We start from the raw sequence: 18,395 nt of genomic DNA, 5'->3' as shown, positions 1-18,395 counted from the left end.
TTTATCTTTTTCCTCCAAGAAGACAGACTTTCTTGTAATTTTTAAAAAATTTTTTGATCAATAGTGCTCCAGGCTTTCTGAAGGCCTTTCAAAGTTTTTCATTAAACCATTAAAAGTCGCCTTTTCTCTCCAGTCCTTGTACCTGACCATTTTCAGAGGAATTTTTGTTTTGTTAAGCCCTTTAACACTGACCTATGATACATTCAAGTATATGAAAAAAAAGTTACTCGACTCAAGGATGAACTACTGTTGTGGATTCATATAACTTGTATGTGAGTATCTTGGCATTATTAAGGAAACTGGATACATGGAGGACAAAAGAAGTAGCAAGCCTAAAAAGAAAATGAACAGACTTGAGATCCATCCACTCTTCATTGAATCAAAAATTCTTAATGAAGGGAAACGGGGTAGAAAAGGCCAAATACCACTGGGCTGAAAATTAGCGGCTGCAGGGCTGACGGAGTGATGAAAGCGCATTTGAAATTTTTGGTTCAACCCGTCTGGAGGAAGTCAGGAAAAACATACAACAGTGAGTGTCTGGAGCCATCTGTAAAACACAGTGGAGGCTGTGTCATGATTTTGGCTGTATTTCATTCACTTCAAATTTTGATCCATCAAGCAATACCATCAGGAAACTATCTGACTGGCAGCACTTTCATTTTTTTTAACATTACGATCCCGAACAAACCGTCAATGCAGTAAAAATATACCTGGATAGAGAAAACACACAGTGAAACACCATCACTCAGACACAACAGTCACTGTCCCCGGGGTCCAATCAGCAACATTGCTGAACTGAACAGGCAGCCAACATCCAAAGAAGAGCTTTGAATGTCCTTCAAGAAGCTTTGAGATCTATTTCTGAGGATTACTTCAGGAAATGCCAAGAAAGGTTTGCTTAGAGAGTTCAGGCTGTGCTCAAGATAAAGTTGGTCTTACCAAATGTTGAGTTTTAAGCTCAGTAGAATTTAATTAACTCTCTCTTTGCCTTATATATTGTATTTCCATGGATGTTTGCGTGTTTCAGTAAATCATTGCACCCCTTTTTCCATTATCCTAGCAAAATATAAAGAAATATGGGGGGATTTAAGACTGTACTTCTAAATTACTAATCTAAGACACTTTTCAATGACTGAAATATCCCATCTTTTTATTAACTACTTTTAGGGCTGCCACAAACAATTATTTTGATAGTCGACTAGTCACAGATTATTTTTGCGATTAGTCGACTAATCAGATCATGCAAGTATTAGACGTAAAACTACAGCTTATTGCACCAGCAGCATCTGCTCTTATATAACTATCATTAGCTTACAGCTTTAAGTGTTTAAGGTATGTGCTAACTAAAAATAAAGACAAGATGATAGTTTATTAAATTTGAATGAAATTTGCAGATTGTTTCAGTGAAGTTTAATAAACTCCTTGCTATCTAAAATATAACAGGACACTGGAGTATATTCTCGAGCATCTCACACTTCTGATAATCAGCTGTCTGCTTGACGTTTATTCAGCTGTGTAAAAACTATAACTTTGATCTCAGCCAAACCGATTAACTCAGGAACAAATAAAACACTAAAAAAAAAGCCAAACAATAACATTTTAAGTTATCTAAGTGACTCATATATCATGTTTAACCTGAGTAGCGAAAGACCGTGGTGGGTTTGAAAACGATTTGCCGGGAGTCCGGTGTTCTCACGGGCTCTAGTGAGCCTTGCCCCCGGCTAGCTATCGAGCTAGTGGGTAACAGACGTCTCCGAAAATGTCGGAGCGCTTTTGAAAATATGTGGTGTCCTGATAAACTGAGCAGATATTTGAGGTTTACACAGCTACATTCTTGCCTGAAAATATGTTAAACGTTTATTTTGTGACCCAGAAAGAATAATAAGAGTAACATTAAAACTAACTAGCTGCCGCCATTGTTGGAAACTGAGCTGGGCTGCGCTATGAATTCTGGGACCAGTGTTGCCAACTCCTCAGTAAGGAAAATCGCTATTGGTTGTCCTAAAAGTCGCCAGAAGTCGCTAAATGACGTCATCGCCTAATTTGCATAATTGGTCATGCTAATCTAATTGTAACCTATGTTGTTGGAGAGAGAAATAACATCGTGGAAGAGACATAAAGTGAGTAAAAAACGTCCTAAATGCATTTAGAGTTTAGAACTACAAATTAAATTTCGTTTAGCAATTATTGTTTTTTTAATGTCACAATTCCAACCCTGCTCCTTTACCCGGGCTTGGACCGGCAAAAGTGACCCGAAATAGGCGCTCTGGTGGAGTTACTTTGTGTCTGTGTTTATAAGTAGTTTTAAACCTTGTAATCCACAAAACAGCATAAGAGTAAAAGAGTAAAAGAAGAACTGACTGCGTTACAGCACCCGCTGCTTGTTGAGAGTAAAAGCGATACGTGCTTTCACGTCTTATTTTAGCGATTTTTTTTTTTAGAAAAAAATTCGCTAAGGGGTCTGAAAACTCGCTAAATATAGCGACAAAGTCACTAAGTTGGCAACACTGTCTGGGACACAGCTCCTTCTTCTTCGGGGTTTAACGGCAGCTGGCATCCTTGTACATGCAGTGCTGCCATCTTCTGTTTCAGTCCGTTATTACACTCTTAAATCCTACTACTTATTCCTGCGTCTTTTGGTATCTTACAAAGCTTCAAACGACGCGTCGACTTAAATCAGTCGTTGACGATTTTGATAGTCGACGTAATCGTGACTAGTCGACTAATCGTGGCAGCCGTAACTACTTCTGCAGCAGCACAAAGTCAGACATGTTGATCAAGGCCAACACCTTAATCATTGCTTGTTTCTTAGAAAATTTAGCATTACTATTTTACAGTTTGTCATTTGGCTCATGTGTCTCATCTGATCATTTATACATGAAGTACAAAGAGTTAAGAGACAATATTTATTGCTTGACGACACAATAAATTTATCTTGAATATAATTACTGAAAGTTAATTTCAATAGACTGAGCGTGTAATAGGCTAAGCTTCACTCCAATAAACATTGTCGAGTGAAGATGATAATTGCTCAACCTTTTAATAATCTCCCTTTCATCCATTCAGAGACACTTACAGACATATTCCAAGTTAAGTACTTTTGGCTGAGCACATGCATTTGGAATAAGGCCAGTTTACAACGACACAATTATAGAAAATAATTCCTTTGAGAACAGAACAAGTGAACAGTATGATAAATTAAATAGTTTTTGTGGTTTTTAAAGTGCTTTAGGGGCATTCCCCGATGCAACGTTTTTAACTTGGGAACTACTATTTCTTCCTATTATTTTGGAAATCTTAACATTTATACTTGATATATTTATAAATATAAACAGCATTATTTGTTGTTAGCTTTCCTATAAAGATTTGCTGGGATTACACAGAACATCTTGTGTGCATGCAAAATATGAAATAAATATGAAAATAATAAATATGAAATAAACGCTGATCAATTCAAAAACTACAAACAGTCATGCAAAGTTACCTATGTCAATATATTTTTAATTATGATACTTTACTTTATTTCATTAATGCTCCACTCAGAGCCCATAAGAGTTTCACAGAACATCTCAAAGTGGTTAATCTTCGCCGACCATAAATTAAAAGGCTGCGTCTGAAGCTGCCGCTGCTGCTATTCGTAGTCCCTCATTACTTGCTGATGATAGATTATATGCCTTCAGTTAATCATCAGCAACTAGGAAACATCAACAAACATGAACATGCTGTGAATATGGAAAGCTCTGCTCCCTGAAGCCATTTGGATTTTGATCCAGACAAAGTCATGCTGACAAGAAGCTGATGTCAGTGTGTTGCAATTACAGTACACTTCACATTCTGAAATGCATTTAGACCAGAGGAGCGAAGTGCTGCCTCTGTCTCGCAGTCGGTGATTAATATGTGGCAGCATCGTGATGCTGAAATGCTGAGTTCTGCGTGTAAAATGTTTAATAGAAATTACAGACAGCAGGACGGCACACATCCAAAGACACACATGAAACAAACAAACATACAGGCAAGTATGTTTTTAAAAAATGATACAAAGTACCTTGTCCTTCGGGAGTCTCTCCGAGAGGATTGACTTCAACTTGAGTGGCGTCGACTTTCAGGAACAGATCATAGAGCCTCTTAATCTGATCTGCTGCCTGTGAGGTCCACAGAGGACAGTAATTACCTGATGGTTCGGCTCTGAGTAGTCAGCCCTGACAAGGCTGCTCAGCCTCCCACACAGGCTACATAAAACATGGCAAATCACCTTCAACATCGCCGTGTCTTTTTATGGCATTAATGTGTAAGGAAGGCAAAGTTAAATTACCTGGTGTTAGCACACCTTTCACTTGATTGCACATAGATGTAGTATCGATGCATACCTGTTTTGCTAATGTGCCTTTTGCATTTAAAAAACTGATATTTACAATGTGGAAAACAAATGTTGTCAGTGAGAATACGGGATATTAAACACGACTGCACTTAAACATTATCAATGAAATCCTCCTTTTAAAAGGAACCTCTTTTTAATTCTCTATAGCTTTGCTTCTTTAGTGACAAAGGCAGTCTGACAGTGCAGACAGACGCGCAAAAAATTGTATCTGCACAAAGCTCCCGTCGCCACACAACTCCTTCAAAACAGTAAAGGTATTTTAGAAATGCTGTAATTATGTCTGAATTAAACAGCTTGGCAACTGACAAACAGCAACCAAGGAGAAGCGCACTAACAATGCACACAACTAACCAATAATTTTCTATTTCTCCCATTCCCTGTTTAAAATCAATTTCCTTTCAGTATCCAGCAAAAACAGGCCATAAAAAAGGATGCAATAAAAATGTCATCAAATCAAGTTTGCTTCACAAAGGCAGATTTGATTTTTACTTTTTTGTAATTTATATATTTCATTATTCTATGTGCTAGGATTTGAGTTATCTGATTTCTCATGCCAGTCAGAGCTTGTGCAAAAGAAAACAAATTAAGCCCTTTTTATACTGGACAAACATCTGACTTTTCTCTACAGCGGGAAAGGGTACAGCTGCATTTATCATCAGTCAAATGACTCTAGTCTGCTTGACGGCGTTTCTGGGTATTTATCGGCTCTGCCTTCAATCTGCAGTGATGGAAACATGACTTGCAGATTTTCTGTCCTTTTCCAGCACAAAGCTGTGACGTCGGCTTACATTCTTGACATGGCATGCAAGGCCGAAAGTCTGGCTGCTGTGTGGCTTTAGGCCCACACTGTGAAGCCTTTCATAGCTCACAGACACTGTAAACACACCTGTCACCTCCCCGGCAAGGTGCCGTTAACCCACAGACACAATTCAGCCTTTTTTTATACTGTATATGGGCAACAGCCTGCATGGATTTGCTAACAATAGCAATCACACAAACCAGAAGTTAACTGTTTTTTCCAGTGCTCATGACGGCAAATGTGAAACAACACATAGAAAATCTGAATAAAAATCAAAATTTGTGTAAATTTGCCCAGAAATAAATACTTGAAATTTTGCCATAAAAATAGGGTTTAATACTAAGAGGCAAAAAAAAAAAAAGATCTAAAGTAATCTTAACCGAGCACACATTTTATTCAGACTGTGAGCTTGGCCTACTGCTGTGCTATTCTTCCTCAGCTTTATTTTCAGAGCAAATGCCTGAACATGACTCAAAACTTTGGGGAGAGGAGAGAAAATGTTTGTTTCACTGTCCTCAAAATCATAACTGGCCCACTGAGATGAGTTTTAGTGGCTAACGCATGATTCACTCACAAAATCAGTGTGTGCCATGTTCTACCAAATAATGATATCGTTAGTACTGTAAGCTCCCTAAGCCTGGCACAGTGCTGTGCCTCACTGCCAAGTATGACAACAGACCACCTGGCAAGTCAGCATAGTATAATGACACTTCACAACTTGCCTCTGGAAAACTAATAATAGCCAAAGTATGGCCTATTTATGACTGGGCAAGCATCTGCCTGCCTACATATATATGAATGTCAGAATCACTGATCCTTCTTTGTGACTTTAAAGCCTTCCATGGGCCCATTACCTGTCTCTGCAGAGCTCCTTTGAAACCCAAATTAGCTGCCATGCGAAGTGCCTGGTCGTCTCTCACACCTTCAAAGATATCTATGGCTTCCTGGTAGATTTGTAGAGAATATGCAAGACAGAGGAAGACAAACAAACGAAGACAAGAAGTAAACATTAGGCTATATCCTAAATAAACTATGCAATATATTTCTGATAATCATACACAGAATGGACCAACTCTCTAACAGCAATAGGCTGTCTATGAAGATGATCACAATACCTCCCAAAAATATATCTAAAAGTGCTCATCACACTCATCAAACTTTTTATAAATGCTTATGATTATCTTATTAATGAGTGCTTATTTGTAGTAGCTGAAGCAATCCCTGAGGTACTAGTGGAGCATCTGCACATGTACGAACTGTTTCTTTCCTAAACCATGTCATTCATTTTCCTTTGTAGACCACAAAATACGTAAACTGTACAAAACCAGAATCAGACACCAGAGTTATAGCTTGCACAAAGCAGGAGTACAGTAACATGGTGTAACATAATAAAATTTCAGGGAGCATATCCATCACCAAGTGATCCAGATCTATCCTTTTAGATCCTTTACCCACATTCCACTGGGTTTTTATAACATGCAGGTAATTTATGCATAATGCATCGACTGATCTGTGGGAAGTTCTGGGCATGTGTGTTTATTAGGATTGGGCAATTGGCTCCATATTCAAATCGTTCTATCCTCCCCCTTTAGCACTGCTGATGACTGATAGCATCATTGTTGGCAGAGGAGGTTATCCGTCCTCCATAAAGCAGAGTGTGTGACCCAAAAAAGCACATGGTTCAGAGAGAAACGGTGGCTGATCAGAAGCTGAACATATATAAATAAGACTTGCTGGCTCTTTTACTTATTTACCTCACACCTACAGTTTTATTCCATTTAAAATATCTCACCTGCTTCTTCTGCACTTTTCACCAACTATTCCTATGCACGTTCTTCACTGACAGAAACCCCCGCGGGGAAACAAAAAGTTAAGGAGACCATATATAAAGAAACTGCAGTCACATTAAGCTCCAGGATAAAGGAGGACAAAAAGTCAGCCTGGCAGCCTAATATATCCTCCTGTTTTCTCTCTTTTGATGATGATGGATCAGTGTCAAGTCCGGGCATGAACCTGTGTGCACGCTCCTGTGGAGGCACGTCTGTGTTCCAAGTGCTGGTTAGATGTGGAAGTGCAAAATCAAACTGTAGTGAAGCAGATTCAGTTTATTATGAATCTCATAGTAATGATAATTTCATGTATCAATGTGGAAATTAGGTTTTTATTTTAAAAAAAAGTCAACTTGATGGTGCTCACTTTGACACCATCATCCTTCAGCAAAACCCAAGTGTTTGCATTTCATCTGGTAGGAAACATGACTTCAGCAGCCTAATCTTCACTGCCCATCTCCTATTTACAACATCATTACTGCTTCACCTATTGGTGACATCTCATCCATCTGTACAGACAGTCTGTAGCACCAAACAGGGCTGGACAATAACTATTTTAATCATTTTGTTTGATAGTAAAACCACGCATTTCTCATTTATAGAAACTCTACAGTCTTTGGTGAAGTTAATGTAACGTAATTGTCTCAGCTTGATGTTTCACAACGCACATTAGCAAAATAAGATACACGTATATAACCTTTGGAGGTAGCCATCTGTAAACGCTTCAAGGTTACATCTGCTAACGACGATGAGGCCGTGCTGTCGAGAAGCTGTAAATAAAATCTCATTAATGGCAAAAGAAAACATCGAAGGCTGTGTGTGTTTGCACATGTTAAACTCCAGTGTGTTCTTGTATGCGTGTGCCGTGTTCAGCTTCTGCTGTGTGTGCGCGAACAGATCTCAGCTTCCATCTGGAAACTCGGTATGATTTCAACACCCCCCCCACCAAAACCTTTATCAGTTTTAAAGTAAGATGGTGAGGGGATTATAAAGAGCTCCACTGTGCCAGTAAAGAACAAGCATCATGGTAAGATGTCTAATTCAAGGAAGTTTGGACTGCTCTCAAGTTTTTTTTCCCCCCCCCCCTCTTTCTTATTCTTGTAGCTGGTAATCACTGACAACTTAGAAATGACTGAAAAGCAGAAATGTTATACCTTAAAGATGAGTTCTGGGGTGCTGGCAGCCACCTCCTCGATATCCATACCTCCCTGGGGGCTTCCTACCATGACAGGACCATTGAAGGAGCGGTCCATTAGGATGGCAAAATATGTCTCCCTGGTAATATCCAGGGCCTCAGCAACCATCACCTGCACATTGCAAAGCAAAAACAGAGGGGCTGGATAGAAGAAGGTAGCTATGTTACTGATCTGACATCACTAAGAAAACATTATTATTAAGGGGAAAAAAAGGGAAATAAGTCATTTGTGTTCCCCTTTATTCCGACCAGTATTTACAAAAACTCCGAAAATGTTTAACTTTATCTTTTAAAAGTAACACATTTACAACTAGCTGTACAAAACAAGAACATAAGCAGAGTGCAGAGATTGGCACAATCTACGTGCAACAGCTCTGAGGAAATGTCATCTGTTATGAATAAAAGAAACAGAGGCAAATAGAGAGGGATTGTGTGTTCATTCAGAAAGAGGGGCAGGAGGAAGCAAGCAAGAAGCCCATTTGAAAAGGAAAGGAAAAAAAGACTTGACAGGAAACTATCAGTTCTGTGGTGGTTAATGGGGTGCAGGTTTGGTGGAAGGGGTGTTTGTTTGAACATGCATAGCCCTTATGTTCTGCTTCCACCTTATCGCCCAGTGAATGAGGATGGATCGGCTTTTCTGCGCTCCGTGTTAACAGACAGCGCTCCTATCTTCTTGTCCGAAAGTTGTTTTCCCCACTCACTCAAACAACCTTTTAAGTTGCCTGTCGTTTGACTTATACCAGTTTCTTCTCTCAAACGAAACCTATTCTTTTCTCCACAGTCTATTTCTATCTTTCTCTGCCTCGCTCACCTGTCCCGCCTCGTTTCCTGATCTCTCATTCAGAGCTATGAGAGTGAAAATCCACACAGATACACGAGTGCTGCCCCTTATCTGTGTTGTAGGACGGGTTGAGCGTTGGTGTGTGCTCCCATTGGCAGGTTGACAGCTGAGCTCTGGCTGTCATCGGAAACGCCGGGTTCTGACTACACCGTTATTGTACTCGAGCCGTTAGGCGGCTCTTTGCCACGTCAGATTTCTGTGCTGTGTGAGATTTTCTTGGTAAGACAATGATTGTAGATGTCCAATTGGTTTTCACTTCTCTTCTCAGTCAGATCTAATCCAGGTTTTGGCCATATGTTTGTGTCTTTTATCCGCCTTTGCCTTCTGCCTCAGACAGCGAGTTAACTCTGAGCTTGTTGAATTTTCTGTAGCCGCCGTCAATAAAAATGATGTGTGATGCTCATTTGATTCAACGTAAACTTTACAGGGGAAACAGAAACAGAGATGAGGAGAGACAAAGAGGAAGGCAGCAGGACACACAAACAAGCCACAGACTGAAACGGCTTCGTCACCTGGAAAACGTCTGTTTTCAGGGGGGACGACATGCAGCATGCCAGCAGAGAAAATAGTATTCCTGCTTGTTAGTGGCGCACAGAAAGAGTTGTTTACCAGACACTTTAAATTCACAGTGGGTTCTGTTCAATTTATGCAATGAGCCATAACACCAGCTAGTGCAACCCAAAAGTAAACATCGGGGGCTAGCTACTATTAAAACTGAGCACAAAACAACAACAACAAAACTGATATTAATATGACAGAAATTAATTACTGGACTCAAAATGACTTGAAATGAGGTCAAAAAAAGGCAAGAAAAGATAGTGAGGGTAGAGATCTTTTCCTTCCCTCTGTCTCTGCAGTGGCTCACCGTTTTCACTTTCACTCCCTCTTTTGGTGTCTGCTTAGTAGTCAGGTTGAAACCCAGCATCTTATTGGCCAGCTCACCAACGACAGCGGGGCTAAAGGACAGAGGTTGTAGGTCAAACAATATCACTTCTTTGAAATAAATCTTTATCATAAAGCCAAAAAATAAAAGACTTCTAAAATAAAGGTGGAAAAAGCAGGAGGGGTCTACAGATGAAAGCGCATTTCTTCCCCTCTCAATAACTTTGTTCGGTTGAAAAGAAATATGTCTCAGCACTTTCTCGGTATTAGTCCAAAATATTCTGATGAAGGACAGCTTTTGGGTACACGTGCACACTGCTGTGAATCAAACTCCGCATTTTCTCTCCATTTAAAAGCAGCACGCATGCTGAGGCTGCTTCTGTTAGCCTGCTCTGCTTTTGCAAGTGAATACAAATGAAGCTCGGGGTTGTACTCATCCTTTGATAGATGAGAGGAAGGTGAACTGTGCACTCATGTCACTTTCTGGGGACGATGAACTTCACTGTATCTCACTTTGAAAAAGTTTCCGGCCTTTCCGAACCCCGAAGTAGGGTGATGATGATACATGCTTGGGACAATTGTCATAAATCACCTTTCTGCCTTTGCGGTGGCAGCAAGTTGTAGCTACCTTTACTAAGAAGACAGCATTTTTTTTTTTTTTATTTATGTATTTTATACGGGGGAAACTTGGTGGAGGGAAATGCAGTTCCTGAGCAAAGTAAAGCTCTTTTAAGATTTGTTTAGCCTTTTGAAAAATGCATAAGATTTCAGAGTGAGCCCTCATTGAAGAAATACATCCATCACACTTCGCAACTCTGAGCAGGAACAAAATAGTAGCACAAAACCCAATAAACCCGAGCGGGGAAACTGAAAATGGGGTGAGTAATGCTTCAGTCGACCTTAAAGCCCCTTTTTCAACATTTAATTGAGGGTAGTTGTTCGAAAACGAGACAGTGGAAGAAAGAAAAATGTTTATTTGCAGCCCGAATAATCCTGACTGTGTCTTTGTGCCTAGGGAGCATCTTCAGAAAGCTCTTTGAGCCTCCTCGCTGTAAAAGCCGCTGTTGTTGGAGAAAATAACATCAATCTATTTCCTACAGTAACTCACAGTGTGAAATGCACGTAGGGGCATACTTACTCCTTCGTTAAGTGCACTCCACCTTTAAGGCCGCTGTCGAACACACCCTTGCCTCTGCCCCCGGCCAGAATCTGAGCTTTCAGCACGATCTCTTTGGCATCTGAACAACAGAGTGAGACAGACAGAGAGATAGAGAGAGGGAACGAGACAAAAGGAGGAGAAGAGAAAGTCAGACGGAGCACTTAAGATATAAGCTCATGCCCTTGAACGCACCCTTGAGCCTGTCAATTATTTGTCCATATGATTGAAGGAAGGAAAGAGGGAGGAAGAAAACAGAAGGCTGGCTAACATTCCTTAGCAGAGTGATCATCTGCAAGACTTTGACTTTAGTTTATACTAAGGTCCTGTTGTAATGCATCACAAAGTTAACTCTATTAAGTCTACAGACAGCCGGATGGTGGAAAATAAATATCTTTTGTAACCTAATGTTATTCTTCTTGGCTCAGACAGTGACAGGTCTTAACCTTCCCACCAACCCAACAGGACTCGTGGACAACATCCTTTCATATACATTTCAGATAAGACTTCCTTAAACACCAATTATAGTGCATTCCAGATCTAAGGGCTCCCAATGAGACATTCATCTGTTTATAGTCCAGTAAAGAACATACCAGTTTTATCAATGGACACTTAAGTCCATTAATTAATGTTTTTTAAAGAAAAAGTACAGGTGGTTTAACTTGTCAACAGCATAAATGCATCTTTTAAAGATTATTTTTTGGGGCATTTTAACCTTTATTTGATAGTACAGCAGTGAAAACAGACAAAAAAAGTGGGGAGACAGAAGAGAGAGAAGGAGACACAGGTCAGCTTGAACCTGGGCTGCTGCACTATAGCCTTGTGGCATATGATCACCTGTTCACTCACTGAGGTAAACTGGATCTCTGAAATGCATTTTTTAAATAAATAAAAAGCAAAGGAAAATAAAAACCTCTGACCTGATGCTGGTGTTAGCTCAAAGGTCAAAGAAATACGAAACTAATGTGAAAAAACAAACAAACATCTGTCTCAGCTGCTGAAAATGGTAAATATGAACAATATGAAGGGACATTAGCAGGAACACAACCTGGATGAAAAAGCAGTGTTATACTTACAAAGCATTTTTGTCACTAAGCTCCATGCTTAATCATAATGTCAATAAAGCTCCTTTCAGCTGCTCTCTTATTCAAAAAGGGGTCGCCACAGTCGGTAGCTTCACATTTGATTTGGCAGATATTTATTTATTTAACATTAGACGCCCTTCCTGATAAAACCTCTCTGGAATTTGTGTCTCCTGCTGGGATTTTAACCAGGGAGCTTCTGCTGTTGGGCGGAAGTATAAAGCACTACACAATGTAGAGCCACTAACTGCGATGTCAGTACTGATTAAAATAACTGTGATGATCATTTTGGAGTTATCAGAGTATTAGTAGAACTACTTTCCCAAAGAAGTCAAAATCCTGGTGGCTATGCTAAACAGTACAGGAGAGCTTCTGAAGAACAGAAATGTCTACCAATTTCAGGTGATTGAATTTAACATATAAGCTAAAGTGGTGGACACACTGACAGAGGATTACCATTTCTGGGGTGATTGCCATTATGATAAATTTAAGAATTAAAAGATCCACATAAGGAAGAAGGAAAATAAAAACTTGGTAAAGCATTGAAGTCTTGGAAGTTTGGAAACATGACCTTGCCCTAATTACTTAACCACCCAGCATCCCCTTCGCTGTCACTGCCACCTTCCAAGCAGTCGCATCAGGAGGTCGTCTCTGAGCTCTCTCTTCCGCATCTTACCCACAATCCCGCACTATTCAAATGGATCAGAGGACACTTGATGAAAGATGGTCTACAGTTAGGTTATTATTATCTAGGTGGGGAGAGTTCAACCTTTGACAGGTGGCTGCCAGCACGTTGGGAAGTGGGTGGAGGGGGCGTAGAAACGTGGTTAAGAAGACACCTTGACCTTGGCTCCTCCCTTGATGGCATTTAAAAAAATAAAAACTCTTGACGTCTAAGGGAAGGGTGGAATAGATCGAGGACCTGGTGAAGCTGGAGGGGCTAAAAATGTTTTCCATGTTCACTGTTGCTGCAGTTTAAAACAAAAAAAAGGAGGAAAAGGGGGGGGGGGGGGGGGGGGGGAGAAAAAAGGACCCAGGGAATACAGGCTTGGACAGAGTGACAGGGATTAAACTAACACTGCATTAGTGAGGCCCGTTCTGCGAGGAGAGTTAAAGGCTGAGGGGAGAGGGGAAGCGAAAGCATGAAGAGATGGAGAGAGAATGAAAGGTGAGCTCGTATGCAAAAGGCTTTGAGAGCAGTTATAAATGAATAAATATGTTAATAAAAAAACTGCTACTGCACAAAATTAAAAAGAGTTCAAAGCAAGATGAGAAAGCATGTCCTGCGGGCATGTGCAGCGGAGAGGGACAGCACAGAGGAAATGACTTTTGCTTTAAAAAGAAGAAATAATATATAGAAAAAAGAAGCAAGTTAAAGAACAAGGATGTGGCCCAGCAGGGAGGTTGCGTCATTGAGGTGTGAAGAAAGGTAAAGAACTAAGATAAGACGTCATAGCAAGTACACTAAAATATATAGAAGAAGAAAAGGGTATGTGGCGTGTTAAGGAAGGTAATGGTGTGAGAACAAGGCAGGTGTTCATTCTTGCTGCACTAGTAAGTGAAGCCAATCTGCACACAATAAGATATATAAGCAATTTCAGCATTTATGAATAGCCACAGAAGCTGTAATGTGCTGATAATAAGAGAAAACTTTAGAGGAAAAACAGAAGAAGCAGATATAATGTGATAAACTGTGAGTATTACCAATCACAAAGACAGCATGATTAAAAAGGACACACTTGCCTCTTCCCATCTCTCTCGGTCTCTCTCTCACACACACCATGTAGAATCTTACAAATAATGCTGTTTAACACTGAAACATCAATCTCAGTTGAAATGCATGGAAATTATAACAATGTCCTTAAAGATCAGAGTGAAAGAGCAGTGTGACCATTAGCTGGTAGTATGGCAGACAAGAGATGGCTTCTAACACTGAGAGAAAAAGGTTGGTCCATAATGAGAGCAGCGTGAGGACAGGATGGAAAAGGAGTAATAAAATGTAAAAAAAATCTGAAACAAGTCAAAGTTTTCTTATGTCAAACTGTAAAGAAAAAGCAGAAACAAGGGCCCGTGTCTGAAGTTAATAAAGACACCAGCAAGCGCTGGTGATGAGTCACAGCTCAAGATGTTCACACAGTGGGAAAAAATGCAATATTTAGCTCTAAACATCTGAAAGGTGACACAGGTGGGTGTTTTATCACAGGAACATTTTCTATGTTCTGATTACGTTGCTTTGTTGTAGGTTTTCTTTACAGTACTGGCTAAGTGAATAATCCCTTTCTGTTATCCAGCCACAATAATTTAAAAAAAAAATCTCCTCAGACTGATATTAGTTTGCTTATCAGCTGAACGAGAATCCTCTTCTTAGTCGGAGGGAGACAGTGTTTCATAATCAGCTAACTGCTTCCATTTGTATCATGCATGGCCCTCTGTGAAGAAATGGAGCTAGATTTTCATCTTCATTTATTTTCCATTTCTTGGGGACACACGGAAGGAGATTAACATTGCACAACATCTCCGATCTCATCGTATGCAATTTGAGTAATGCGGTCATCATCCTCAGGCTTTACTTATTTCCCAGTAATGAGAGCAAATCAACTCCCAGTCTGCTTGCCAGTGAAGGCAGCTGGCAAAGAGGACGTTACTTCTGCAGTCGGTGTCTCTTTCACCCCGTTCTTTCTGTGCACTTTGAAAGGCTATTCTCTTCCCCCACCCTCCTCCCTCTGCATGTAGCTCATGAGCGGCCAACAGCAGTTAGCTTTGGTCTGATATTTAATTAAGCCTTCGAGGCTGCGCCATGAGGGGGAATGCTGCCTGGTAAGGGACAGATGCGGGCTATGCGCCAATCCGGAGAGAGTAAGATGAGGCTACCATCTGCAAGGAGAGAGAAAAAGATCAGGGTGGCCCTCCCCGACACTCGTGTGCTGTAATGAAAGCAATGCGGCGGCTAAATGGGGAAGACTAATCAAACTCTAGGGAGTAAGGAGAAAACAAACACAAGCCACGAACAGCTACAATCAAACACAGCCATTAACACCAGAGGAAAGACAGTAAATAAAAAAAATAAAAAGAAACGCAGTCAAACCCTCAACATCTGTGCTCGATTATGATGCCAGACAGTGCTGATTGCTGTCGAACAGGTGGAATCTGTTCTTTAGAAGAAGAAAAAAAAGAAGAGGCCGGAAATGTCAGTCTACAGGATCATTAAAACAAGTAGCGTAGGCACAATTATACTTTCCCAGTATAGAGCTATTTTACGATAAGTAGGAGGAAAAAAACAAAACAATCTGCACCTCCATTTGCTTCCATCTAGAAGCACATAGTGTACCTTTAAATAACTTCAATTATGCTGTCAGCTGCATATTGATGTCAAGAAAGCTAGTGACTCTGTCGACTCTAGTTTATGAGTCACTTTGCCGCAGTGATTTTTGGCTGTGTCACAACTATGTATCAGTAATATTGTGAAAATGGACTCATAATCTACTACAGCACCATAGGCAACGCAGGAAACTAATGATCCGAAACAAAGAAACCATCTAATAAGCTTTACTAATTGTTTAAGCACAAAAGTGAATGTGCGCGCCGGGTTTTTACCTTTCATGTGAATTAAAAGGCAAATTTAGGGCCAGCGCTTAGTTCTGTAAAATGCTTAGTGTAATAGCCTTATCAACACATTTTATTTTAATTACACTTAGGCACCATTAGGGCAAGTGCACAGAGCGGGTCATGTTTAATGACTGCTTGTATAATGATTTCATTTACGACTCCCATTTCCAGAAATGCTGGAATGCGATGTAAAATGTAAATCAAAACAAAAGGAAATCATTTGCGAATCATTTAAAGCCTAAATTTAATTAAAAAACAACAACACAGAGACAAATCATCAAACTTTTTTTTAGTTTTTTTAAGCTGTGCTCATAAATAACTTGTTAACGGCAAAAGATTTTTATAAACTGGTCGGCATGCATCCATCATTCCCTGCTTATCCCATTCAGGGCTGGGATACACCTGGGACAGCCTGTCTCTTACAGGGCTAGCACTTTAAAATCAGCACACTAGTCAAATAACAATGAAATTTCCCAGTTTCAGTATTCGACAATTTTTCTTTGTGCCATCAAATGTCTAATTGAATACAGTAAAATCATTGTTTTTAACAAAGGAATACAGATTTTTAGAAGATGGGGCTGTAAGCGCAGCAGATAAAGCTGACATTATCTTGGAAAAAGTTCCGCTTTCTCTAAACTTTTACCTTTTTTCCCCCAATTCTACCAGACTGTGAAAAGGTCAGACATTAAATGGTTTTCTATTCATGCAGCGATGGCAAGTGAACCAAAAGGAGAGACAGGAAAATAAAATCTCTCTGTTTTGCATCTACCTTGACATATAATGGTCTTGAAATTCTTTAAGCAGAATATGTTGCCTGTTCAGTTGAGGTTGAAAAGTCAACCAACATTTATAAATCATAAGCGCGCTTGGTAAAAGCCCTCTTACTACTGGCGCGTCAGTTCAACCAGATATATGGGCCTAACAAGACTCTAACAAACAGATTTGAACACCAAAATAGCCAAAGACTGCAACATTTATCCTCTTTGTTCGCTACAACTAAATAAATAATTATCATGTCACTGTCTTGTCTGGTTAAGCCCAGTGTCCATGTGTCTCTGCATCTAATGATGCATCTCGGTGCTACTCAGTGGGAAAAGAATATCAGTTTCCCTGACCAACAATGGCACCTCTTTGTGACACTCCTCCAGTCACGGCTTGCATGACAGCTGAGTCCTCATTAGAGGACAAGTCCACCTGAATTTCAGACACAGGACAGCACCTCTAATGACAACTTGAGATGCCCCCGGTCTCCTCTCAGTCTTTTTTCCCCCTTTTTCTTTTTCTTTTTTTTTTTTTAATTGCCATGCAAGCAGAAGGGTGATCATAATGATAATGGTGTTGTGGAGCAATGGGTGCTAAATGACCATGGAGATATCTGCAGGGCGAATCATTCGTCTCGGAGCAAAAACCAGGGTGAAGACATTTACTTGTATCGAGGCTCATCGGGAAACAGTTAACAAAAAAAAATAAAAAATAAAAATCAACTTGTTAAAGACAAGATCGCCAGAAAAAAAAGAAAAAGAGTAAAAAATAAATAAATAAATAAAAAAAAGTTTAACTAGCTGAGAGGCCCTTTTATTGACTGATACAATTTCTTCATTTCAGCATTAACAACTGCAGAGAAAAACTCTAAAGACATCTGCTGCTGCATTAGTGGGCAGGAGGAACGCAATGCCAATTCCACTGATGACTAATGAAACGTATCTAATGGCTGGAGCTCACTACAACGAAGCACAGCCGAGCTTGCACATTTTACTCCACAATTTCTGTATCTGCTCGAACTACTTTCAACTCCGGCACGACCAGGTGCCCCATGTTTACCCGATGTGCCCTGACAACAAACAATAGGCGGCACGCTCACTGGCACATTAGTATCATCCTAATACGATAGAGAAGACGTGTGAAAAATAATTCCACAACATGAAAAGGTTGTGGTGCGTAATGAGGAGGTGGAAACACTAAGCTGCTTACGGAAATCAGCTCTTTGAGAGACAGGCTGCTTTACCCTGCAAAGCCTATTTACAGCTGTTAAGACTATTTCAGATGCATTGCTTTTTTCCCCCTTTTTAAAACCAACGCAAGACCTAAGAGCCAGCTAATGTAATGGATAACAACAGGTCCTTGGAGAGGGCAGTGTAATGTGCATCTGCTTGTTTATTTTGGAACGCTCATATTGTGCTTGAAAATTCTCGACGTTTTTATGCGCATGTGTCTTCACAGCTATCATGCTGCCTACGGGTGGTTTTCTGCTTTGTCTCCAAGTCGGCGGGTCGCTGTGTCTGTGTTAATAACCTTTTGTTTCACACCCCCTCCCCACCCCCACTTTCTCTCCTCATTGCGTGCTATGCGTGTTATCTTGGCAGGTAGTGAAAAACTGCAGGCTAACATCTGTCTTCCTGTGTGACAGAGCAGCACTATGGAGGGGCGAGAGCTGTTCAGTCCATCAGCAGGAGCCCTGCAGTGAGTGAGACGCAGATATCTGCAGTTGGCTCCAGCTAACAACCTGCTTTTGTTTACTTATCCCCTCCGATGTGATTAAACTGGCAAATGAGTACCATCTATGATGATTTTACAGAAGGTCTGGGCACATTTTGAGGGGGTGTTTAGGAAATACTAAAAATAAGGGG

The 18,395-nt window shown here is 40.3% G+C and overlaps 1 protein-coding gene across 1 annotated transcript in view; it reads right to left on the bottom strand.

Moving 5' to 3' along the window:
* Positions 1-18,395, bottom strand: part of suclg2 (succinate-CoA ligase GDP-forming subunit beta) — a 106,203-nt gene that overhangs the window by 53,431 nt on the left and 34,377 nt on the right. Inside the window, exons 3-7 of the mRNA XM_085456037.1 lie at positions 11,063-11,162; positions 9,908-9,998; positions 8,161-8,313; positions 6,032-6,121; positions 4,046-4,142 (exon numbers count right to left, since the gene is read on the bottom strand). Coding sequence (XP_085312163.1) covers positions 4,046-4,142; positions 6,032-6,121; positions 8,161-8,313; positions 9,908-9,998; positions 11,063-11,162 — 531 coding nt within the window. The remainder of the gene's footprint in view (positions 1-4,045; positions 4,143-6,031; positions 6,122-8,160; positions 8,314-9,907; positions 9,999-11,062; positions 11,163-18,395) is intronic.

This window comes from Copadichromis virginalis, linkage group LG5 (assembly GCF_057382275.1).
Source record: "Copadichromis virginalis isolate Kocher_CV1m ecotype Utaka linkage group LG5, C_Virginalis_male_GT1.1, whole genome shotgun sequence".
Lineage (NCBI taxonomy): Eukaryota > Metazoa > Chordata > Actinopteri > Cichliformes > Cichlidae > Copadichromis > Copadichromis virginalis.
This window is presented reverse-complemented; position numbering and strand designations above follow the sequence as displayed.